Source organism: Agrilus planipennis, unplaced genomic scaffold (assembly GCF_000699045.2).
Source record: "Agrilus planipennis isolate EAB-ADULT unplaced genomic scaffold, Apla_2.0 scaffold19, whole genome shotgun sequence".
In the NCBI taxonomy this organism is placed as follows: Eukaryota; Metazoa; Arthropoda; class Insecta; order Coleoptera; family Buprestidae; genus Agrilus; species Agrilus planipennis.
The window spans coordinates 1,423,011-1,449,823 of record NW_020438954.1 but is presented as its reverse complement, the minus strand read 5'-3'; the positions used below and the strand labels follow the sequence as shown (position 1 = coordinate 1,449,823).

Genomic DNA, 26,813 nt, shown 5'->3' with positions numbered 1-26,813 from the left:
ATGCATTAAAATCTGAGTAGAATCTCAAACATGTGAGTGTCTAGTCTCGTTTTTTGAGAATTGGTGAGTACCAACTCAGAATGAGTAAGGCTATCTACTGGGACTACTGAGTCTCTATATTCAAAAATTGCGGGCTCCGTACAGCAAAATTAACTCAAACATGGAAGTGTCTCCTCTCGTTTCTTGAGAATCTACTCGAGCCTTTAGTATCTACTCAGAATGAGTGAGACTATCTACTGTCATTACTAAATNGTACGTGTATGTCTTATCAGTTTTTGTTTTTCCGGAGGCGTGACTCAAGCTCTCTTTAATTAAATAATGTTAACGTTGCGCTTCACAATGCTTCATTAAACAATTAATGTTGAAATAGACGATAAAGTGAAATTAATCGTAACCAATCATTTTTTTTTTTCATTTCGAGACAATGATTATTCTCTACAGTTTAGTGTGTTTGTTGTTCGACTCCGGAAGTTCTGTTATAATAAAGGAGGTAAATGTATGTGTGTACGATTTTTTTTAAATATTCTTTAAATAATTAAAAGTTTATCATGACAGGGCAAACTACGAGTTTCAATTTACTATGAGGTTCTATGCCCTGACAGCAGTCGTTTTATAAGGGAACAATTTTATCCTACTTATAATAAATTATCGCCATTTCTAGACGTTGACTTTGTCCCCTACGGAAAAGCAAGAGTAAGTTCTTTGGTTTATGTGTATACAGGGTAGCCTAAAAAGTACGTAATATGCTTGTTGAGGCCAAACTGTAAGTTTAACCGAAGAATTTTTTCAAATAAAACTTGTTCCATATTTTAAAAATTAAATTAAATTTGTGTAGTTAATCAAACGAAACTTTTTTCCTGTTTTCGAACACCGTATGTTAAATGAAATTTGGATAATACAAACGTAAGGGAGCAAGTTTCGTTTGAAAAATTTTTCGACTAAACTTACAGTTTGGCTGCGATGAGCATATTGCGTACTTTTTGGGCCACCCTGTATGTATTCGCTTGAATGTCTGTAATTAAACTTTACATTCAATTTATTGACTAACTGCAAATATATTGAGTGAATGCTAATTGCAATGCATTGTTTTTTTTTTTTGGTTAAACAGTCGTTATCAAAAGAATAATCGAATTATAAATATTTTTTTTCCGTGAATATTATCATATTGTTATTGTAGAGATGGATGACTCGCGATGGAAAATGGCAATTCAAATGTCAACATGATAAAGCAGAATGCGTCGGAAATAAAAGAGAGGGTTGTGTTTTATATCAAACACTTCCTGATTTCAAAAAATCAAAGTTTGTTTACTGTGATTTTGGTCACTCATCTCCAGGTTCTTCAAAGAGTGTGAAAGAGGTAATTAATAATTTTAATATATTAATGTATAGGAACCGACATCAGTCCTTTGTTTACATGGACAAACATAAATTAGAAAGTTAACAAATAACAATAAAAAAAGAGTCGTTAAAATCGGTTTACTACAATTGGCAAAGAAATCGTGCAACACGCAAATAATGACGATAGCTATTTTGCATAAAATTACTGTAGGAAACGATAGCACGAACGAAGTATTTGATAACCTTTTTCTGTGACGTGATTGACGTAGGTGGAATCTGTTTTGTTTTTAATGTTTTTATGCTCCGTTAATTTTTTTTAAAATTTCTCCTAGTTTGACCTATATAAACGTTTTGGAAAAACTTTGTTGTTAACTTGTAATAATAAATTAGGTATATATTATATTACAACGATGCGGACTGAATACTCTATACAAAACTAATTTTTCTTTAGATAAACTTATAAAAAGTAATAAAAATAAATTGAATAAAGAACATCGCTTTGGAGTTTATAAGTTAACATGTAGGTCTTGCCAAAAAGTTTATATAGGACAAACTGGGAGAAATTTTAAAAAATCATTAACAGATCATAGAAACAAGACAGAGTTTACCTACGCAATTCACGTTGCACAAGGACATTTGTTTAATAATAAAATTGATATTTTACTTACGAAAACCAAAGGAAGCAAACTTAGCTTATTGACGATGAAGAGCTTCTGGGCTTTTCTGCCTTGGTCGAATTCAAATTGCAGACGTTTCGTCATGCTTAATTGATGGCATCTCATACCATACATCAAGAAGCACTGAAGATGCATTGTGCCATTTATTAAGCATAACGAAACGTCTGCAATTAGAATTCGACCACTGCAAAAAATCCCAGAAGTTCTTCATCATCAATTAAACACTGGTCGTGAAAACCTACAAACGACTGTAAACTTGGATTACTAGAAAATTTGGAAATAAATACAAAACATTAGGTTTATTGCTAACCGACCATACAGAATATAATAATAGCTCACTTTTAAATTTTTTCTGAACTACCCTTAGTAACAATGTATGTAAACACCTATAGTTGAGGCGGTCAAAATTGGCAAAGTACGCAATAAATTTAATCTGTGAGAATGGAAGTATCTTCTTTCTTGTTTCCACATGGGTCTGTAGTCATTTGCTACATTTTGAACACACACTTAGTAAGTTAGGAAATGCTTCTTGAGTAGTACAGACAAAGAAAAGAAAAGAGATAACTGATTAATAGTAAGTGGTGTAGCGGTTAGAGGTTGCTTAGGTATGGAAAAAATCAGGGTCGGCTTTCTAACTGACTGGTTGGAATTATATATTTAAACAAGGGTCTTTGCAATCCTAAATTCCTGAGAATGTTGAACTTTCTTTAAAGTAGGATACTGGCAACATTCTCAAATTCTGTCTGCATCTTTTTCTGTTACACATTTATTAGTGTAACGTTGTTCCTTTTTCTTTAATAGTGTTCGCTGCAATTCCTACCTGACATCTCTTTTGTAAGTTTAGGATATTCCCTACAACGTCTGTCGTGAGTAAAAGTAGGCGTTCTGCCAGGAGACGCTCTAGTCTAATTAGTAAAATAAAAGAAGAAAATAAATGCTACAGTTTTATTGCCGTTTCGAGATTCGAGTTAGGGAAATTTGACCGTTTTGTAGATAACATACGACATAAGCATCTACATTTAAATTTGGATTGTTTTCTTTTAGTACTATATAAAAATGTAATTATCTAATAACATCAACAGATTTACATAATATAAATATTTTAGTGCACTGGTAAAGTTAACGCATCTTGGAGTTTTGTTAAAAGCTGTATGGACTCACCAAAAGGCGATGAAATTTTAGCTCATTTTGGTGATATTACAGACGCCTTGAGTTCACCTCTGTCTTATGTTCCTGCTATAGCAATTAATGGGTTTTATAGTCCTTCCATGTCTAGAGATTTGGAATTTAACTTTTTCGACACCATTTGTTCAATGTTTGATAATAAACCTGACAAATGTATATCGAATGCAACCAAATTTAAGCCGAAGAAGAAACATGTAATGTAATATTTGTGCTTCATATTTTTTTTTTTTACTAAATAGGCTAGTTTGAAATAAATATAATTATTTCATATTCATATTTGCGTTTTTTATTTAACAGGTAAAATTGCAAACAAATTTTTAAGACAAATTTTATTAAATATTATACATAATAACAATGTCGATATATGCGAAGGGCTTCCTTTCATAACAGGATTTAATTATTGTTAAAATGACAACAAAGTAGAAATAGGAAAAAATTAAGTAGGTAGTTTATTTTGACTGCCTAACCCAATTCGGTGTGCTTCTGCTCGTGTTCTTCTGGCCTGCTTTTTCCTAGGTTTTACTAAAACTAATTGTTTTGTTCAAGGAATTTATTAAGGTAAACCGAAAGGTTAGTATTACGGCATACAAAAAGTTTTCAAATTTATTGATATTTTAGTCATTTGTGCTTGCTTGTTAATTTCTACTTCAAATTCAATAACAATCCGGTAAATGCGTTCATATTGTAATATAAACCGAGATGCTTTATGAAATTGAATAAATTTAACTTGATTATCAATAGATGGCGATATATGTACTGCCAATAGCATGATTTTATATCAACTTGCTTTTACGGTGCAACTTAGGCTATTTTAGGAAACTGCTTATGACATGCTAATGAGCAGGGCCGTAGCGATGAGCTCGGGGCCCCGGTGCGGTATTCCGCAAAGGGCCCTTCTTAAAACTGATGATCAAATATATGGAGTATTGTGACAAAAATTGATATAGAAAAAAGTAAAATAAAAAATAAAGTCGGTTTACTGACGAAAGTTGAACGTGACAACGTTATAAGCAAATACTGATGGAATGGTTTCATTTTTCAAAAGAAAATTTTAATTTTATTTGTTTGATAGATATTTTGTATAGATATAGAGGAGGTAAATGGAAATGTATTATTGTATAGCAGCTGTCCACGCGGACGCATCGCTCACTCAAGTAGGAGAGAGACAGATGTCGAACGCTGCCGAACACGGAGGTCGATTGTGCCTCTTTGTTGGTCGTTCCGCGCTCTCGCTTGCACTTCAAGCCTTAAATGGAACGCCTCAGAGCAAGGTAACGCCGCATGAGTCATGTTTTTTCGTGCGTGCAGCCGCTTCCATCGAATTATAAGACGTAGTCACGTCAAAAATTATGATGTTCATTTCGTAGTTTGACTCAGCTCATCTCTAACAGCATAGTTTTTTTTAGAAGTCCTTTTTTGAAAACAGAAAACTGCTAAGGGGCCCCTCGACTGCGGAGGCCCCGATGCGCCGCACCGCTTGAACCGGCCTCGCTACGGCCCTGCTAATGAGACTAATAAGACCGAAATTACGATCCACTATTTTCGATAAATTGTCAGCCAAGAATGTAATATATCTTTACTCAATAAAACCGTTGCATTTAACTACTAAAATATCATTTTTATTAAACAATTTCGTTTACTGTTTAGGAACGTAAATATTGGGCGGTAATGTCATGCTTTTTAGTAACGATATTCCGCTTAGTTCTTGATCGACGGGCTTTCTGGTATCATATAAAGAAGGTGCTTGCATTATTATACCAGCCGTGCCGACAAAACAAGCAATGGTATATACCCAAAGGAAAAACCGATCCAAAACCATTGATACGAATTTCCAATCTTCGACAATCTAAGTAAACAGAAAAAAATTCTGTAATTATCTACTATTTAATTTGTTGCATGAGGATTCTACAATTATATTTATTTAAAGCGAGTAATTTTTACATTACCAAAACTCAAATTAATTTTTGTATGTTTTAATTATAAAAAGGTGAAATTATATTTAATTATGTACATACAGATAACTATATTTTTTCGAGAGAACAGGGTTATATTAACTGATCTCAATTACGTAATTGGTAAATTTAGTGTTTGTGTAAATACAAATGTTTTTACTAGAAGATGGTTGCTTCAACATTTAAACGTTTTTAATGTTGATGTCCAACTTACCTCATTATCTTTATCAGCATCCCGAATATGTTGAGCAATGAATCGAACACCCTGTAGAGCTTGTAAGACGTTCGGGGATAGTACTTTTGGGGTATAAGTAGTTGAATCTGATATAGAGTTTTAGAGACTTATAAAATTCATAGTAATTGAATTTAATTAGACATAGAATTTTATTTTTAAGTACCCAATATAAAATAATTATTAACGGTTTTTTCTGTGATTAAAATAAAGGTTTTAAGTTTTTTTTGGCTACAAAGCATATTCATTTGGATAATTGGAAATTTTAAAGTTGAAAAAGTTTTGACTCCAAAGTTTGTGTTACGTTAAATTGCAAATTTTCATTTGTTTTACCATAGTTTGATCAGTAAATTTTACTTTTAATACTTACGTGATGTGTGGGCTTTCATTTTAAGATCATCTTGGTCTTGATTTTGTAGAACAAAACTAGGTTCCATCGTGGTCACTTTGAAATCGGTGGTAAACGGATCGGAAATTCCTGATCTAAAGAAATTATTATTCTTTCTGATATTTAATTCGGTATTTAATTATTTATTGTTATATGACTCACTGATATATTTCCATGTCGGCAGTGGTGAAACCCCTGGGTGGTAGGGTATCGTCATATTCTGGAATGCTATATTTCGTTCTTCTCATAATTAGCATCTTTGGCATAAATTCAAGAAATATTTTTCGGAAAAGTGGGGACATTTTATGGGTACTGGGGGACCTAAAAATATCAAATTTATATTATACTTCTTATAGCTTCAAACATACACTTTTAATAATCTTTATCGAATTTCATAATTAACTGTTCGTGAACACAAAAGTGATTTCGTTTTACTTGAAGCGATTCGATCCTGGACTATTTTTTGTTTAATGTCTATCCCTGCTTTATCAATCCTGTATTATATGATTTCCTAAATATCGAAAATCGTCTTCATCTTTTTATTTTACGTTTCACTTCCTTTACACACTAATATTTATGATCTATTTTTATTCCATACTCATCCTTAAATTAAATGCCAAAAGTATATCCCGAGTTCAGTCTTTCAGAGACTCTGAAAGCGAGACTCGAGTCTCCGTCTCTCATCGAGTCTCTCTGGTGTCGCTGAGAGAGACTCTCGAGAGACAGTCAAAAAAAACAGTTTAGCGTCTCTGAACGAGAGACTCGAGTCGCTCATAGAGAGATGCTCATTTCGTATCCAGTCTCTGAACGAGAGACTCGAGTCGCTCATAGAGAGATCCTCATTTCATATCCAGTCTCTGAATGAGAGACTCGAATCTCTAAACGAGATTCTCTCAATAAGTGGTGTCTCGATAGGCATGGTTAAAATTTTCTAAGTTCAACTTATTTCAGAGATCCCAGTCTTTCTACGAGAGACTCGAGTCTCTCAATTTTTTAGTTTTCTTCATTCAGTCTCTCTGTGAGAGACTCGAATCTCTGAATTAACAATTTTATCGTTCGAGTCTCTTCATGCAAAGACTGTGAGAGATCCATAAAAACACCTAGACAATAACCGAGAGATGAGAGACGCTCTCAGAGACGCTGAAAGACTGAGAGACTAGAGAGAGACTGAAAATTTTTGTCTAGGAATTCTCAATTTCTTTTACAATTTTATTTCGTTACTTACAGCAATACAGAAAAATTCTGGTGGAATTAAAGCACCTGCTTGATCGATTGCCGTGGCTTAACAGTCATTATAATGTAATTAAGGTACAGAACAAATGGCCTATTGATTTTTAATTTTAACTCGACGCTAGGGTTTTTTATTGTCAGAACTGCACTGCACGAGATGGCGAACGATTCATGCTTAAAGACACGCGAATCGTGAATTGAGATTGAGATTGAAGTCAATTTAACTTGTCAGGTAATGGATTGGTTCTTTTTTAAAAACGAAATTGGTCTTATGGTTACCATTAATACCTTTCTGGGCTAATGCTATAGTTAGAAATAAGAAATTTCCACGTCAATTTACGTATAAAGTTGCACACTTGACACGTAATATTAAGCATTCCCGATAGCAAAACACGAAAACATCATTTGTTATGTAAATTTACTTTATAAGAAGTATTTAACTAATTTACACTGTAGGTGGATGGTATAAAAGTGTAAAAGATTTTCCTTTCTTTTGTTATACACGGAAACCTCGACAATAAAACCTCGGAAATGGGAAATTTAGAAAAGTTCCTTTAGCATCATTCAAAGCATCATTAACTCACAGTAAAGGTAGAAATTTGATATTTTATTTTTCCTTGTTAGTCGCGGATATAAAGCCCTGAATCTTCGAATTTTGTGAAGTGAGTTGAATCGAAATGCGGTTTTCTGTATTTGATTCGTGAGACTGTCTACAAACTTGAACATAAGAGATCAATTCATCTTCAAAAATGTGTCGTTGCATAAGAAAAATGTAGTCTTATAAGTCATCATCGTAAGGTCGTCAGTCCTAAGACTGGTTGGACACGCACTTCCACTCTTTCCTATCCTGAGCTAATCTTCGCATTTACCTAAAACTAGAACATCCCACTTCCTTCACTGTTTGCGAACAGTAATCTAATCTAGGTCTACCTCTACCCCTCCTAACTCCTGTTTCTGCCTCTAATATGTCTCTGACCAGACCTTCATGCCTGAGAAGGTGTCCTACTGACCTACCTCGCCTATTTCTTATTGACTTCCATAGAGTCTTCTGTTCTCCTACTCTTTCTAATACCTCTTCATTTCTAACCTTTTCTATCCACGTTATCCTCATCATTCGCCTATAACACCACATTTCGAACGCTTCTTACCTTGTTTCGCACCCGCACAGCGCCGTACTCCAAACATACACCTTTAACAACCTTTTCCGAATTTCTAAATTGACCGTTCGAGAGCATAGAAGTGACTTGTTTTTATTGAATGTGACTTGACCCTGCGCTATCCTCTGTTTTATATCCCTACTACTCCCTCCCTCCTGACTTATCTGACTTCCTAGATTCCTAAAATCAGCCACTTCTTTTAATTTTTCGTCTCCTGTCTTTATATTCGCTTTTTCCCTACTTTTTCTTTTCCGTGCATAACAGTACTTTCGTTTCTTGGGCCTCAGGTACCTCGGAGGTCGTTGCCCATTGCATATTCGTGTTCATCGACCCTCAAAATCCTCGAGTAACAAAATTGGACTTGGTTCTATCATTACTGACTGAGTTTTTTATAACTTTGCAGTGCACTTACAAGACCGCATTTTTCTTATGTGCCGATATATTTTTAAAGATGAATTGATCTGTAATGTTCACAAAGTTTACAAACGGTCTCACTAATCGAATGTAGAAAACCGCATCTCGATCCGACTTATTGTAAAAAATTCGAAGAATTGACCTATTTTTGTATTTTATTTCTTGCACTATGCTCATTAATTGCGGGCCCATGCATTCGAATAAGAATTCTGCAGGTAGAATATATATATAAGCATCTTCATGATCAAGAATGTCATAAATGAGAATCAAAGTGTCTATAAAATATAAATGCATACAGATTTTTGGCAATATTTTTAGTTTTTTTCATTGATATGTTTATAGTACACGTCGGGTGCAATTCACGAAGGATTAAAAGTCCTCACATGTGTTTTTCTGGCTTTCAAAACAAGCCATGGGAAATAGAGCGGCGAAAAAATTATTTTAGTGAGGCTAGAAGCCAACAAAATTCGCAAAAAATATGCAGTTCGCATTTTCAAGAGGGCCACGAGCAACTGCCTTTAATTCTTTAATGAAATTTTTACCATCCTGACGTTCATTCCACACATGACTAATTTAAAAACTCATCGAGAGTTTTAGACGCTTAGAAATAAAGATAAACTTTCCGAAACGTGCATTTTTCCAACTTCTCCTAACATTAATGAGAAAATTGGGGCAGGTGTTTTAAACAATTTTCTTCTGTAAATAAATATTCGTAAGTTTGACAGTCACAGGTCCGCATTTGGATCCTCATCAACAAGATGGGATCGGAAAAGCCTCCAGGGGGAGAAGACGAAAATCTTATACAATATAACCTAACTTACCCTATCCTATTTAACGTAATACAATCTGAATTTTAACTTATTGAAGTTCCACTTAGTTTAATTTTACCTGAAGTGGACGTTGAGTACACAGACTGTGATCCATATCGTTGAAGTGGTGATGATCATGGTGAAGAGAAGATATTTTCCCAGTAAGGGAACTGCTAACGATGTGGGCGGAATGATTTCCGCAAGTAGTAGAAAGAACACAGTTAGCGATACAAGAATTGATACACACAAACTGACTTTTTCCCCTGAATCAGACGGCAAATAAAATACGAGGACCGTCAAGAAAGTAATCCCAACACACGGGATAATCAAGTTCACTGTGTAAAACAGTGTTTTCCTTCGCATCGTAATTTTGAATGTTATATCTGAAAGAGAAGAAAAGACAATTCAGCATAAAAAAGCGATTTTTATCTTCCTTCGTCTGTAGGTATCTATCATTACAGATAAAATGCGGAATCCTACTATGATTAGTCACATGGCCATCTGTCTGTCTCCCATAAGCGCTTTTTATCTTACACTTGTATATATTTTAAAACTTGGTATGGTAAAATAATTCGAAGTGGTCGAAACTGCCAGACGCGGATCGCGATTTCGATCTCTTTGGATCTCATCAGCGCGTCGCAGGCAGCTCCGACAGAACACAGACCAACTTTTACCTGCTGTCTTAACAGTGCGTTTTAGAAAACACCACAAATGGCGCAGTAAACGCCATCAGTAGCACGATGCTACATTTTAGGATTACGTATGCTCCAACAAGGTCCACCTGTGTGGATATCTACTTGCTGAAAACGAATCCCGGCGTAGCCAACCTCAACGTGATGGGCACGTTAGCTTAGTCGAATAAAATAATTTGAAGTGGTCTGTATTCTGTCGAAATGTATGGTAACTTTTCTCAATATTTTTTAAAGCCAATTAACTATCGTAAATATTACTGTCACAAAAAAGCGAATGTGTATGTTTATAAATGGGATATAACTACTTTAATCTAATATTAAGTATGTACTGACTATATAGTTTACAATGACTAGTCAATAAGTGAAATATATTTAATTAATAACCCAATAGTACAATAATAATAATCTTACCCTATCTTACTAGATAATTAGGGAACGTAAAAATGATAGGGAACTATCACAGATAACTGTGTTAGATCTAAAATTTGTAGAACGAAAAGCATAAAATAATTCTAACAGTTCAGGAGTTTTCTCTAGTATAGGAAAATAAAGTGATGCTCTTTGATGTTCAAAATTTCGAAGAAAAAATCTAATTAATAAATCTTTTGCCTCAGTTATTTCCGAATATTGTGCTCATTTGTAGCTCGCTTAGAACTCGTTCTAAAAGCCCGAAAATTAGAGTTCGTTCTGCAAGAAATTCCATAAAAATCTTCAAAAATGATCATCTAGATTTGAAAAAATCGATGATCTGTATTGTATCTTTTTTATTTTGGAATACGTCATGATGCCTCAACAATAAATCACTCAGTAGATGTGCTTCTTTCTTTTTTTTGCGAACAGAATGAAACAGTTACCTTTTGAAGATTTAATCAAAAGTCGCCGAACGGCGAAATTTGAGCTGGATGTAAGCGATTAAAAATAAGACAGAGAGAAAAGTTTTTGAAAAAGATATAAGCTTACCGGAATAAGGTTCTTTGCAGCAGGGATAGTATTCCTCATTCCTAGTTGCCGGCACGGCTAGAATATCCCATTCGACTGAGAGGTAAAACTCAGATAAATCAATCCCAGTTTTCACGATATTACTTCCGGTGACCTGGTTTATATGTTTCAGATCCACCTGGAATTGAGTTTTAGTGTTTTATGCAGAGCGGAACATTGTGTGCGAAACCTTTTGAAATTTCAAACGAATTTTTCACATTATACGACGAAAATTCATTTCTACTAAATTTTTGATCTTAGCAATAATCGAAAGCAAAAGCTCATATAGTTTCAAGTTAATTTTATTTGTGATTAATAGTGAAAATGAACAATAGAATGAGACACTCGCAAATCATACTTTATACATAATTTGATGCCATCAATAAACAATAAAACCTCGTCGAAAAAATGCGTGCTTTTGGTCAAAACATGGATATTCTTTAAAGGAAAATTTTAGAGAGAAATTCTGTTCTGAATGTGAACTCCTTATAATAGAAACTAATGACGATTCAATGGATTCTAAAGATGATTACTCTTGCACTTGCTATTTTTTATATTTTTTTTTACATCTATTTTCATAATTAACATTCAAAATCTTCATCTACTATATTCAAACTGTTGACTTGTGCATTATCTAGAATGTAATTTTGTTATTTAAATTGAAAAAATGTAGTTTTGTTCACTTTTTTAAAATCATGTGAGTAAAACTGTACGCCACTGTAATTTATTCAAAATTCATGAGATAATTGGTAGTGTAGTAATGAAAGAGAGACGCTTTTTACAAACTGTTTAAATAGAGAGAAACATGCATAGACTTTATAAAGTACGAGTGTCGGTTACCTGCGACTAACCGAGAAAGATAAGGGTATCTTTCTCTTCTTTGTGGTAGGTATTGCGATCCGTCAAATGGGCATACACCATCTGGTGGCAAAATTTATAACTCGAATGAGGGAAAAAATTTACATACGAACTGTGCACGCAAATTGTAAAATTGTTTATTAAAATAATAAAACACGTTAAAAAAGTAAATATTTTTTTCATGATGGAGTCGACGAAGTTTTCTTCTAAAGATAAATAAAATAAAAAGTTAATATGTTCAGTGAAAAGCTACAATATCACTTCAGACATAGATCTTCACTCTTCACCTACATTAACTACTTTCCAATAAAAACTAATCGTTTTATATATGTAAAAAATATATTCGGAATATTAGAGAAAAAAGTAAACTAATAGAAGCTTGGATGAAGATGAAAGCAGTAGGTATCAAAGAAGTGAATTCCGGAATAAAAATTTGTTCACGTCATTTTAATGCACATGATTATATTTCAGCAAGTATTTACTATAACCTTAATATTTAAAACTATAATCATACTAAAATTATAAAGTCTGGGTCTTGCTTCTACAAAAGTCGTGAGATGGAATTAATTTTCACAATTAGATGAATAAGTATCTGCAAAACACCTGCTCCTTTTCATCACGAGCCGTCACTGTTGCCGTTTCAATATCACTCCCCTTTTGTAATACCTAATGGTGGGTTGTAAATGATATCAGTCCAATACGTAGAGGGCTTCTGTGTCGCAAGTTCACAAGCTAAACTTATATCCTTTGTAATCCGAAAATCCAATCAAGATATATTCTGTTTGATACCAGCGGGCGGGACGGTTGGAAATTGTGCACGAAATAATTACCATTTCTCGTGGAGATTGTGTGCGATAATTAAATAAAAATGAAGGAATTACGGTCACATTATCGTGTTCCGTGACCAAAGGAATTGACCTCGGTAAGAATACAGGCCTACGTCTATTTTCAGAAAATTAATTCGCGTAAATTTTGCAAATGGTAGCACTAACTCATCATTAATAGCCCACTGCGATGAGACTACGATTTATAGTATGTAATCCTGTCGAAATATTGAACAGAACATGGATAATTCTCCAAAACAGTTCTTGATAAATACAGGTGCCTACTTACGCAATGTATTTATACCTGAAGCACAAGGAACATGTGAATTAATTATTTTTATAAATGATATAAATAAATGAAATGGATAACTTTAAAGATATCATTTTTGGAAATTCGGAAAATATTATCAAAAGTGTACATTTTAGGCTACTGAATGGGGGTTTTACTGCAGAACAATTGTCCATGTTAGTTCAGCACCTAAAAATGATAAAATCAGAAAATGCTACTAAATATGAGGGTGCGTTCTTGAGATCCAATCTAAAAAGCCCCTTTTTAATTTTTTCACGAAAACTAAAAAATTATGCACTTTAGGAGTCTTTTACAACAATACCTATTTTCCTATCACAAAACTTTGTTGAAAAAATTTTTTGTTGTTTTTATAATCAAACATTTGACGAAAATCGCTTTTTTCTTTTTCATTTTTCAACAATTTCGGCATAACTTCTTTATAAGGAGTTTTAGATATACACAAAGCTTAATTTGCTTCTTTCTTACGGTCTGCTGTTAGTATAATTTTTTTTTAATGACCGGGTTTTGTAAAGAAGACAACTTAATGGACTTTAGTCAATTTTTATTTGACGTTTCGGCTCCTTGGTTTTGGGTCATCTTCAGAACTTTTGTATGTTCTAATTACATTGTTTTTTTTTCTTTGACACAGTGTGTTTTTGCTAAACTATAAAATTGTCATCGAAGTGACGTTAAATAAAAATTGACTAAAAATCTATTAAGTTGTCTGCTTTACAAACCCGGTCATTAAGAAAAACATTTGAATAAAGCTTAATAGATAAGAAATGTCATGAAAAATCACAAATTTGTCATTTTATCCATACTGAACTATATTTGTTTTCATATAATCATCTTTACTTACTTTTGTCATTTTTCAATAAAAAAAATTATTTTCATCCTATAAAATAATAATTCCAAGATAATTTACAAATAATTTTTTAGCATTTTCAAATGAAAATTAAGTCTTTACAATTCTTTTGTAAAAATATATTCGTATCAATAAATAATCTGGGAATTTTCATTTTATAATGAATGTATTATTTTTTGTGGAAAAATGACAAATGTAATATGTAATACCACTTTGTGATTTTATCAGTTGTAGTTGTCGAACTGATATATTTGACACACGCCCCCGTAGGCAAAACAAAGGGTAGCAGTGAGAAAGTACAGCTAAATGTGCAGGTCGCACGATTTATCAACTATAAAGTTTTTTTCTTTTCCTTGTAATTGCAACAAATCATATACTACGAACAATTTCAACCAGAACAAAGGAGATAGACTTATAATTTTCATAGGTTTTAAAAGGTTTTTATTACCAGATGTCGCTTTTGTGATTATGACTTGATAAATTTGACAACATGATTAATAAAAACCAATTTTCTGTATTTGGTATCTCCAAGCAGAAACAGTTGTTTCGGTTTGATTAATTATTTGGAGATGAAACAGAAAGTGGAAACTCCCCAACGAATATCTAAAAGACAGTGGAAAATGTACTAACGGAATCAGTTACAACTCGTATATAAAATTGTGTATGAAGAATACATCAAACAATGCAAACTAAAAAAGTCAAAGAAATGTGATTCTAAAAAAGCAAGGTGATTTGGAAGTTGGATTTGAATCATTATCAAAATTAATAAAAAAAAGAAGTAGCAGTAACGATAAGAATTTTGAATCTTTCACTCTACAGACAGTCAATTCTCTTCGTTGAGGGTATTATGTTTTACTGTTTTTCATTTTCAATTTTCTTTATAGTTCTTAAACTAATTTTCTGTGCTTTTGCTACTGTTTCTTGGATATCGTTTGGGAAATTTCCACATTCCCGTTTATTCATTCTTAAAATAATTCATCAAATCAAGTATCATTGTTTTTCTATAAGGTTTATTACTATTTTAAATAAAGCGTTTTACTTTATATAACACCTGTTACGTTACCAAAGTAATGATCATAATCTATTTTATTTGCAACTTTCTACTCCATTTGTAAAGTATGTAAATTACTCACTTCGTTCGTTTTGTCATTTCTTACCGTAACCTTAAGATTCTAACCAATCAAACAAATGCATTATCAGGTTAATTCATTTATTGAGTATGTTCTTTACCTATAAAAAAGCTTTTTAGCGTGTTGAGAGTAAATCTTTTTTTGTCAAGTGTCATCTAAAGAAAAATACGCCACCCTATATTTGTTCTCAATTTATCATGAAGGAGACCATCTTAAGTCATTTTCATAGTAATCGTATGTGTAATAAAACTATAAAATAATAACTTTTAACTATTGTTTAATAATAATTATAAATTAAGTATGTGCTTATTGTTTAGAATATTATTACCATTTTAACAAGTGTTTATAGTATGATATTTTATGAGAGATCTTGTATGAGAATATCTTAGTTGCTCATGAAACTATTAAATATTGCGAATGCATGAAACGGCAGCCTGTAAAGCTTTTAGGTGTAAACATATCTTATTGATGAGCGAAAGTTTGGAGTTAATCAGTTCCTAATTACGTTCAGATTCACGATCAGTTCAATTCAATGTCTATCAGTTCGTTGCGAACTTCTGAAATTGCATTATTTATGTACGACTACGAACGGCTGGGAATAACGGCCGTATCTCCTCTTTGTGTCTATAAGTATTCCGTTCAAGATGAACACGATTACTTCTTGCAAACTTGTTTAATACAGAACTTGAGCTGTACTTCTTATCATATTCCAGCACCGCCCTCAACGAAATTTATATTTTAAACTAACCTCTAAAATGAAATCGATCCTGTTCATATTTATACTTGTTTTAGTAGTTATCATCTCTAAATTTATTTATTTATTTATTACTGTTTCGCATCTTAACTACTTAATCGATGGTCATGAAATTTTGCTTACACATTGTTAGGGGTACAGAAAAGGACATAGGATACCTTTTATCCAGAAAAAATACTGTTCCCGAGGGATAAAAAATTAGTTTTATGTGGTCGTCAATGATCTTTGACATACTTAGGACATCAACAAGAAGAAAACTTATCTAGTTATAAAATAAATCAAGTAAATACGTAGGCACGTAATCATTAGGGGTAGTCGGATAGGAATTTACGGAATTCGTTCAATATTCGTCTTGTCAGGGTGAAATGTAAAGGCAGAGATAACATTTGGTATTTAATGATATGTACAGGTAATTTAGAATGACATGAATCTTCAGATGCGCAAGAGGTAAAAGATCGTTGCGAAGGGCCTTTTGAATAAAATATGGAACCCTAGATATGTATATGTATAAAGAGAGGATCAATAATTATTTTTAAGAGGAGAAGGATATGAGAGCGCCCTTTGGGATTATCCCAATGCTTATTAATTTTTTGATAGTTTGCGATTAATGACCTCTTATTATAAATTTAATCGTATCTTCCCGATCAAAGATTTTTTTAAAGGATGGTACGAAAAACTGTAACAGATGCTCAAGTTATTTATTTATTATTTATTGATTTACTAAATGCCACAAATCTTCCTTTTCTAGACCTGTCGGCGAGAAGAAACTCGGAAGGTAACAGTAATTAATGTGTGAAAAGGTTTTTGAAATAGGATAAGAAAACCAGTTTTTGTTTATTTGTGGACCGTGCTCAAGCTATTAGAAGTAAATTTTATCATCAAAAATTACTTGCGGTTTCTTAAATTGGTGGAAACTAAGGCAAGAAACTGAAAACTAATTGAAAAATTCTCAAAATAGGTATTAATAAGAAAAAAAGATTTAGGATTTTTTCAGTTTAATTTTTATATTTGTCGCAGACAAAATGGTTACAGAGCGATTATGCATAATAACTAAATTGTATAGAATAGATATTATTCATAATTGCTAGTTGGAAGTTGGAGTTCGTTAAAGCATTAAAGACGATCCCACTTTTCTTACCTTCATCTTAGGATGATTAAAATACGGTAGGAAGAGACAACACTCACAAAATCTACGTGTTTTTTAGTATTATGTAAAACAGCTAGGTAGATAATGTGACTAACTCTGCTCTATTAATCACTTTGTCCAAAATGGATAGATATTATACATAATGGCTAGATATTATAAGTAATATCTGAATTAATCACATTGAGTGTAACATATTTATTTTAAGGTAAACTTTTCTTCATCGAAAAACATATTTTGACATTTCAATTGTTTCGTTCAACTGGAAATATTTTTCTGTGCACTTACGTATTATACGAGTACATTAATATGTAATATCGTTTCTACATTGTAGGTGTCGTTAGAGGTTTCGCTAAGTGTACGTTTGAAATTTCGATGAGAAGTTTGTCATTTCGGTGTTAAATTTAGTAGAGTTTGTGGTTGTTTGAACAGTACCAAAAGGGAAGTAGTACAGATTAAATAATTTACACAATAATTACCTGTAAGCCATTGTACGTCCACGATCCAAATTTCATGAGACAGCTCTGCTCGTCGAACGGGAAGTATTGGACGTTTATTTCGCAGGACGACTTGTAAATCGAAGGTGGCTTCCATACCACTTCACCCTTGTATGACAAGGTGGCTTTCGTCATTAAAGTTACTTCGTAGTTACCGTCCGCGCTGCAAGTTGATACACAATTCAAAATTAATCAAAGTAAAGTGGTATCTAGCGGGGAATTGTTGTCGAAACGAAAGGGATGAAATAACAGGAGCCTAGATTCTATTGGTTACTCGTATTAGGCATGCGCAGAATGACAATTACGTGTAACTCAGCAGTTTGGTTACGTAGCCAATAAAATATAGGCACCGCTGGATCAGTACGGCCTATTTTCCCCTGAAAATAATTATCCATTAATTAAATAATTTACCGCGCCATTTGTGGTATTTTCTAAAACGTACTGTTAAGACGGCAGGTAAAAGTTGGTCTGTGTTCTGTCGGAGCTGTCGGTGACGCGCTGATGAGATCCAAAAAGATCGAAATCACGACCCGTGTCTGGCAGTTTCGACAGAATACAGACCACTTCGAATTATTTTATTCGATTATGGTAACGTACCTATCACGTCGACGTTAGCTACGCCGGGATTCCTTTTCCATATATTTAAATGGACCTTGTTGGAGCATACGTAATCCTAAAATGTAGCATCGTACTACAGATGGCGTTTACCGCGCCATTAGTGGTATTTTCTAATCCATTAATTATTAAAAAAAAATGAATTCCTTTTGGTTTTGTTTTTAATAGGAGTTATTTATGATATGAAATTTTGAACGTTTAATCATCATACTGTTAAGTTAGTATCCACCTGCGGTGTAACTAATTGACAGATTTTTTCAAACCTTTAGATGTCTGACTTCTTTCTACACTATATAATAATTAAAATGATCATAATAGAAAACCAAAGTACCAATAGAAGTTAGAAGCTCCGAAAAATGAAGTATTAAACAGCAATTTTGTCATAATTTGTAGTTACTTTAATATCAAATTTACGTATTTTGATATTGTGTAAAATTGTAGATCAGTGAGAACTGCGGATCCAGACAAAAAAGAAGCCACGTCGATTTATGAGCAAACTTGAACGAATTGAACTGGATTTAGTAACGAAACAAATTTAAACTTTACACTTCTCAGTTATTCACCAAACCGCTGTGCGACTGTGATGGAAATCTAATTTTCTTCGCTTTCCTCACTTCGAGAGCTTTTAATGGCTGCATTTTCAGTTCTATAGTTGCCAACTCTAGTCCTAATTCTACTTCTGCCGTTGCTGCTTCGCTGGCAAATTTCATAGAAAGCGCACCAAAAGCCTAACTTTGTGCTTTTAAACACTATGACCTGTTTCAAAGTTTTCCTAATGGTTTTTATTCCGGTTCGTGCGACGCTCCGGTTTTATTGGAATTTCTATCCTTACTTGTTATAAGCAAACTTTATTTGTAGCAATTAAAAGAAAGCGAAACATTTATGAAATTATTAGAAATACTGTCGGAATAAGAAAAGTAATTATTTCTATAAATATTTAATTGTTGCTAATTATTAATGAAGTTGCCACCATAAGACATAAGAGTTAGTTTTCAGTGAAACTTTGTAGTTGAGGAATTGGTTGGACACGCATATTCACTCTTTCCTATCCTGAGCTAATCTTCGCATTTACCTAAAACTAGAACATCCCGTCATATTCTGGAATGCTATATTTCGTTCTTCTCATAATTAGCATCTTTGGCATAAATTCAAGAAATATTTTTCGGAAAAGTGGGGACATTTTATGGGTACTGGGGGACCTANGCACATCCACTCTTTCCTATCCTGAGCTAATCTTCGCATTTCCCCAAAACCAGAACAACCCACATCCTTAATTATTTGCGAACAGTAATCTAACCTAGGTCTACCTATACTCTCCTTAACTTCTGTTTCTGTCTTTAATGGCTCTGACTGGACCTTAATTCCTGAGAAGATATCCTACCAACCTATCTCGCCTATTTCTTATTGGTTTCCATAGAGTCCTCTGTTCTCCTACTCTTTCTAATATCTCTTAGTTTCTAACGTTCTCTATCCACGGTATCCTCATAATTCGCCTGTAATACCACATTTTGAACGCTTCTATCCTTTTCTTTTCCGCCGCGCCCACTGCCATATTTCGCACCCGCACAACGCCGCGCTTCAAACATACACCTTTAACAGTCTACCACTCGATCTTGCGCCATCCTCTGCTTTACATCCCTACTACTCCTTCCATCCTAACTGAGTTCTTCGATAACTAAAATCAGTCACGTCTTCTAATCTTTCGTCTCCATTCGCTCTTTCCCTACTTTTCCTTCTCCTGCATACCGGTATTTTTGTTTTACTTTTATTTATTTTCACACAATACTTCTGTATCATCTGAAAATCTAAGCATATTAATCTTTTGCCTCTATATATCTGTCCCTACAGTTGTAGTGTATGATGTTGATCGCATCTTGTTTGACTTCCTTCCTAATATTTACTTCTCTACGTTGCAGCTCCAGCTTTATAATTGCCCGTTGCTTCTATCTCTGTAACTCGTCTCTACATTTTTAAGTATATTTAACATCGCGTTCCATTTCCTATTGGCTTCCACAGTGCCCTCTGTTCTCCTACTCTTTCTAATACGTCTTCATTTTTAACCGTCTCTATCCACGGTACCCTCATCATTCACCTGTAATAACACTGCTAACTTCCGCTACACCCACCGTCCACGTTTCGCACCCATACATAGCCGTGTTCCAAACATATAAAATTTAATTCCAATTCAAATTTTACTTTCAACGAGTCAAAACAAGTATAATACATACAAGAAAAAAAAAAAGCAATTGAAAGATGTTAAAAAAGATTAATTTTAAAATGTTTTGTGTCGCTGCAAAATCTGTTTATTCATTAAATTACTAATTATATTTTTAAATTATTTCCAAACGAAAATAGCATTTTGAAAGTTATTCAGTACAAAGCGAGCACCGAAGTGAGATTGTTTTTATCAATAAAGTAATTCAATGCTGAATATTAAAAATACCAATCGACTAAATGATTATAGCCTCTGATACTGATATTCCATTTGAAATTTGAATTAATGTAAAAATAGCCGTTTAAATTGATAACAGTTCGATATAAATTTGTGCTTATGATTCAAAACGTTCATAAATGCGACTGTTTATTAATTTTGGAAATTGGAAATTGCTGTTTGTAATTAAATTTTGCAAATTACTCCCAGGTGGATGGTTTAATTATATTCTGAACCGTCCAAATTCCTATATTTAGATTCGGAGTCGAATTGAAAGTTCGTATACATATAAAAGTCTATACAGGTGGAGCAAATCACTACGTTTTGAGACTACCAACGTAGGCAAGTACTAAGAAAGGATTTTTTAAAATTCAACCCCTAAAGAAGTGGAAAAGAGCTTCACAATTTGATGCATCGGAAGCTTCAAACTTTGCCCAAAGCTTCCTTATATGTATGTACAACGCTATCGTCCACTACAAAAGGAGCTTTCAAAGCACCACCCTGAAAGGCGCGGAAAAGGCCAGTAAATTAGTATTAAACTTTCAAACACCCCTAAAAATTATTTCGGCCATTTTGGTCATTTTCAGAGTATTCCACAAATCTAATAAATCGTTTTTTCACATTATTGGAAATTTTTTATAATTTCCCGACTTGACAACATTATTCAAGACTTATTTATAAACTTACTTGTTGAAAAGAACTATATCCGGTAACCAGATATGTTCAGATGGGACATATAGCATCTCCACCCCTCCATACTCCTCAGGATCCCATGTCAGTTTGTAATCTACCCATTTCTAAAATAAGGATAACTGTTTTAACGTCCACACTATGCTAAATCTTTACTATAATATTGAAATATAGCTAATAGAAACTTGATATTTTTGATTCGGTGATGCCGAATACCCTCCCGCAGGTAGTTTTGGTTAAAATATAGATGTCGAATTCCCTCCTGGGTACTAGTCGAGTTCCCTTCCGTTCATATCAGTTTCGATAATTAAGTTAATGACTACTTACCAATTTTATTTATCGAAAATAAATATATATTTATAGTGCACTTCAGTACTTCAGTAAATTAAAGATAAAATAATTTCAGAAAGAAGATACATATCAGTTATGAAATGTTTATTTATTTAATTTTAAAATGGTTTCCCAGTAGCTTGACAAATTCAATGTTTGGAAATTCGTGTGCGTCTAGCTTTTTGATGCAATCATCCACAAAAACTTTATTAGTTCTAGTTTGTCTTGTATTTGACCAATAGAAGGGTAGTCGGATACAATTATTACTGTTATTGTGGTGTGTATAATATATGAATAATATTAAGATTAATATGTGATGTGAGGCTGTATTATTTAAACAACTCCTTATGACTTCATAGTGGCCGCCGCCGTTGGGAGGCAATTGATGTATAATTAGGAGGGAATACGACATACCGAAAATTTTAACCCTAATTAAAAACAGGTATATGGGAGGGAACTAGGCCTTATTCTTTTGATTAACCTTTTAACACAAATGTAATAAATTTTAATTAATTTCATTAATTTTAACGTTTAAAATGAATGCGTGACACTAACCTGAACCACCCATAGGTTTGTCGTCATTATTTGATTCTTCAAATTCATTTCAATTAACTGAGACAATTTCAATCCCAAGTAAACCGTCAGGGTTTCTGAGTTATTAACAACAGGACGTATGAGTCTATTGTAGTTACTAAGGAGGTCGTCGTATAAACGTTTAGCATCAGGATTTGCTTCGACTTGTTTTGTTGCATCTGAAAACAAAGTTAATAAATGAAAATTAAGTTTGTCGTGATTGAAATTTATTGGAGTCAGTATCGCTAAAAGTCGACGCGAATGTATAGCTACATGTTAAAATGTTAAAGTTTCTTTTATAGGAATGAACGATATGGAGTAGGGATGCACGGGATAGTGATTTTGCCGGGTACCGATCGAGAAGTCGTTTAAACAATCAACCAATGAAGTTTTAATTCTTGGTTGGCGGATTTTCAAGGATCAAGCCTTTGATGTTTATAAAGAAACATAATTTGGTAGGTGATGATGTCAATTTGGAATTTTAAAATTCCATGCACCATGACATTGAACCCGGAAAACAATATTTTAGATTATCCATTTCCAAGGAGTTTAGAATTTTTTGGGTTCTCTTCAGTTAAAGAATCCGAAGGCATTCATGAAACGTCTCTTTGTGGCCTTTTTTTTTATAAATGGAAAATACGTTTGGAAAAGTATTTTACATAAAATACAAAATGCTTTTCTCAAAAAANTCGGAACACACCCTAAATCTCGTTAAAAAAGTCGTTCAAACCAATGAAATTTTAATTCTTGGTTGGCGGATTTTCAATGAGAGGGTTGAGTTGAAACCATTGAACCGAGCCTAATATTTAAAGGCACTAACGGTCTGCAAGGTAACAAAATTACTGCTAATAAGTTATCGTTAATCAACTCCGAAATACTAACAAGAGACAGAAATTGTAACAGTTCGGTCATGCTGATGTATTTTTGTTCACAAGAACTCTATCGAAATAGTAAATAATTTAGCATAGTAATCAATAAATAATATTAATTAGGACAAACGACCTATCCCAATACAATCTTAATTACAAATTTTTGCTAGGCAGGCTTTTTTGTACTTATTACATTATTATTGCTGGTGTTAGTTTCTTCTTTTTTCTGTGGTAGAATTACCCGGCACTGGCGCGTATCCGACGTCATTATCCGGTACCCGATCGGATTCTGAAAAGATGCCGCATCCGTCAGGCTTTTGATCCAAACCGGGTACCCGGCCCGTTATTATAACATGTAGAGAGCAGTTGAATAACATATAATGAGAAAAAATTTCCATGTGGATCGTTAATATTGAGCGGTCGCATAGTTTTTCCTAAATAAGGGGGTTTTGTTGTTGTTGTTGTTAAACATCATTCGGAAAGTACTGGAAAAATACTTTTTAATATCACATACAACATATACTTACCCACATTGCGCCTGTAATGTATCAGGCTTCCTCAGGCCAGGTAGAAACCTAATACATTACAGGTGAAATGTAGACGTTGTTAGTGATATTAAATTATATTTTGCCTTCAATCTTGTTTTGAAGAAACGGAAAATAACTTTTTCTTTTTGTTTAAACAATCGTGGTTTAAATAATATCGGTTAAGTTACCGGCTGGTAGAAAACGATTTAGGAATAACAAGATGAAACCTTTAGTATTCATAGTCATAACAATGAATAGTTACTTTATAGATAGCTTTTCAATTTCATCTTTGTCTGATAATTCAGATTAGCGAAGACATTAGTTCGGATTATGAGTAGCATTTTACATAATCGGTTTGTTCACAGATCTCAATTGCTTTGAGATTTTATTGTAATTTTGTGTTCCAATTTTAATATTTTTTTCTAAACACTAAAATAAATCGATTGAAAATAAAAAAGATGGCATCTAATTTTTTGAACATATAAACCTAATTTTACTAGATTATTAATTACGATAGAAAATATAATACATTGCCTGAAATTTAATTAATCATTGACAAATCACTTTTTAACAGCTGTCATCATGTGACATTAGTTAGATTTGTCGTAAATACGGTAACTACTGCAATATCAGGAAGTTTGGAATCTGTAAATTTGTTTTAATAGTTGTTTGTAATCTCGGAAAATGTTTCAAATTTACTACAGTGCTATGGGATAATGGTGAAAGTTTCTGTTATTTACTGCAACCAGAGTCCATTTGGCTTGATCAGGCTTTATAAGTAATTACCTAAATGTATGTATTGGAACGTTATGTTCACGCACACTACCCTGTCGTGTCGGCCAGACTAATTGACCAATGGGGGTGAAAACAAACTTCTCTAACTACGGCTTTAAAACATATATCATGTTGTGTGTGCTGTTATTATATTAATTTCCCAATTACCAAAGAAAAAGTCTCAGAAATCATTAAAGATCGGCCTCTTCCGAAACACAGTATTAATTTTAATCGTCCCAACTATAGTAAGTTACAGAAGATTTATATAAGAGAAGTTACTGGCTGTATATCTCCATCTTTTGATATTTACTGTTAATTAACATATAGTATTTCATAGCTGTTTTAAATTAGAATTTCTTCAACCTGAAGAAGATACAGCGTATCTAAATAATATTATTGTGGTTTTTCAATTAAGTTTTGTAACCTTTCCAATGCCCTTTTTATATAAATATTGACACGTCGATATCCTTAACTGATTAACATGATTATCTGTTTTTTTGTTCAAAATTAAAAGTTATGTTTTGTTGTGATATTATTAACGTTGTAGATTTAATGTATGCGTTTTTTAATAATTTCTAAATTCGTATTATTATGTAAACATTCAAACAAAATAACGACAACATCTAACGTAATCCATGAGACATCAAACAACATTTTTTATTGAGGAATCTGATCTTCAACTGAAGTCAGTTATTGGTACATACATACGTATACGATTATTTATAAGCTAGAAAGGTGCTACAGACTTACCAGCATGATTAGTACATACAACTAGCAAAAGACACAGTAAATTAACACTAATTGTACACCTTAGTATAAACATTTTATAGTAAAACGATAAAACTGTTTTGTTAATAAGTGATACAGCGCAGCACTCTTGATTCGTCCTGGACCAATCCTCCAGATCGATTATAATGCGCATACTCTTACCTTCCAGCATCCCTCTAACAAAAATACCCTACATTTTTGAATTTATAACCGCTTTTAATTTTGTACAAAACTTATTATTTCTTTATATTTTTCATTTTTATCCCGTATTTTTGGCTTAGGTACCGAATGGGCAGATGCAGAAAAAATTAGCAGTTTGCGACCTCTGTTCATAGCACAATATAATTAATTAAATAAATAAACTTTTCCTACGATTATAAACTGAAAATTTAAAAATGGGACAGATCTCCTTATTTTCCACCCTTTGAAACGAAATATTTTCTTAATTTCTAATTTAAACGTCACCACCCTTGAGATTAAGCCTATCTAACAAGAAAGTCGATTTTTTTATGGTACCTACCATGTACCAAAAGTTTAGATTCACGTATTAATATTAGATAATTATTAATGTCTTTACAATTTGTTTGTAGACAATTAAACTATTCGGTTTTGGTATTTAGCTATAATTATAGAGAAAGGTTTATAAAAAAATTAAGGTATTGATATTAACTATTTGTTTGTGGATTTTATTGATTACACAGGTCAACACGAATTTTGACTTTAATAAGAGGGTATGAAATTTACATAGATTTATCGATCCAGGGCACAGTTGATTAATATTTTAGAAAATCTATGGTTTAAATTAATATATAAACAAATATATTTATATATAAGCTTTTATCAACTTTTACTGTCATATTACAAAATGAAGAAAAAAGTTTAAAAGTGAACCCTATTACATTTTATTTTATTCTCTTTCTCTCATTAAAACCCAAATGTAACCCCCATCATATTTTCCTTGTATTGGTGTTAATAACGTCGTTCGAAAGTGATAATATCTTGATGAAGACGTTCTCGTTGTTCTTTTGAATACGCCTCCATGTTATTTTCAAAATTATCGAAATGAGCATCCAGCATATGTACTTTTAGAGACATTCTGCAACCCATAGTTTTAAAATCTTTTATCATGTTATCAACTAGCTCTTGGTAATTTTTAACTTTGTTATTTCCTAAAAATCCAGAAATTTCTCCTTTAAAACTAATCCAATTTTTTTTGTTGAGCACTTTTTAATTTGTGACCCAACAGAAATTCCAGCTTTAAGCTTTGCTTCTGACAACTTTGGGAGAAAGTTTTTTAAAACCGTAAGAGCTTCAGATCATTCATCTAATTGTTTCCTAACTTGATGTGTAAAAGTGGCATTAATATATTTTCAGATTCAGTAATTGGTTCACATTTTACGTTTTGTTTCGCAACACGAAATCCAGTTCTTAGTGGCCATGATTTTTAAATGTAATGTTGGGCATCCGCTTTACTGTCCCACAAACAGAGATAACACGGATATCTTATATATCTACCCTGTAGTCCCATTAAAAATCATAAAAACTCCAGTGAACTGCCACTCATACTTCAAAGCTTCGAGTAAATTTTTGACACTTTCATAGTTTTCTTCAAGTGTACAGAATGAGCGACTGCAGAAAAGATGGAAATTTATTTCCGTTATGTAATAAAACTGCTTTCAGGCTATTGGTCGAGCTGTCAATAAATAAACGGCACTCACTGGGAACACAGGGCATTCCATTTCCTTGAAACAAATCTCTTACGTTGTTACAATAGCAAAGTTACGACCTCTTTATTTTTATCTATGTAATGCTGTTTTTTATAG

General features: G+C 32.9%; 2 protein-coding genes across 3 annotated transcripts; one reads left to right on the top strand and one right to left on the bottom strand.

Annotated features, from left to right (window-relative positions):
- The first annotated feature begins 289 nt into the window (after positions 1-289).
- Positions 290-3,476, top strand: LOC108743125 (gamma-interferon-inducible lysosomal thiol reductase). 2 transcript variants are annotated; one of them, XM_018478593.2, is made up of 4 exons: positions 290-490; positions 556-693; positions 1,178-1,357; positions 3,122-3,476. In XM_018478593.2, the coding sequence occupies exons 1-4, from the start codon at positions 425-427 to the stop codon at positions 3,401-3,403; spliced, it is 666 nt and encodes a 221-aa protein (XP_018334095.1). In that variant the 5' UTR covers positions 290-424; the 3' UTR covers positions 3,404-3,476. The 2 variants fall into 2 exon arrangements, with proteins under 2 accessions (XP_018334095.1, XP_018334087.1); XM_018478585.2 differs by having other exon boundaries at positions 292-496.
- A 1,160-nt stretch (positions 3,477-4,636) lies between these two features.
- LOC108743958 (acetylcholine receptor subunit beta-like 2) lies at positions 4,637-25,075 on the bottom strand. The gene is made up of 10 exons (XM_018479564.1): positions 24,973-25,075; positions 22,035-22,231; positions 21,147-21,256; positions 17,396-17,576; positions 11,035-11,191; positions 9,462-9,765; positions 5,935-6,093; positions 5,755-5,867; positions 5,367-5,473; positions 4,637-5,046 (listed from the first exon to the last, which is right to left on the bottom strand). Exons 1-10 carry the CDS (start codon positions 25,043-25,045, stop codon positions 4,837-4,839), a joined length of 1,611 nt encoding a protein of 536 aa, XP_018335066.1. The 5' UTR covers positions 25,046-25,075; the 3' UTR covers positions 4,637-4,836.
- Between the last annotated feature and the right edge of the window lie 1,738 nt (positions 25,076-26,813).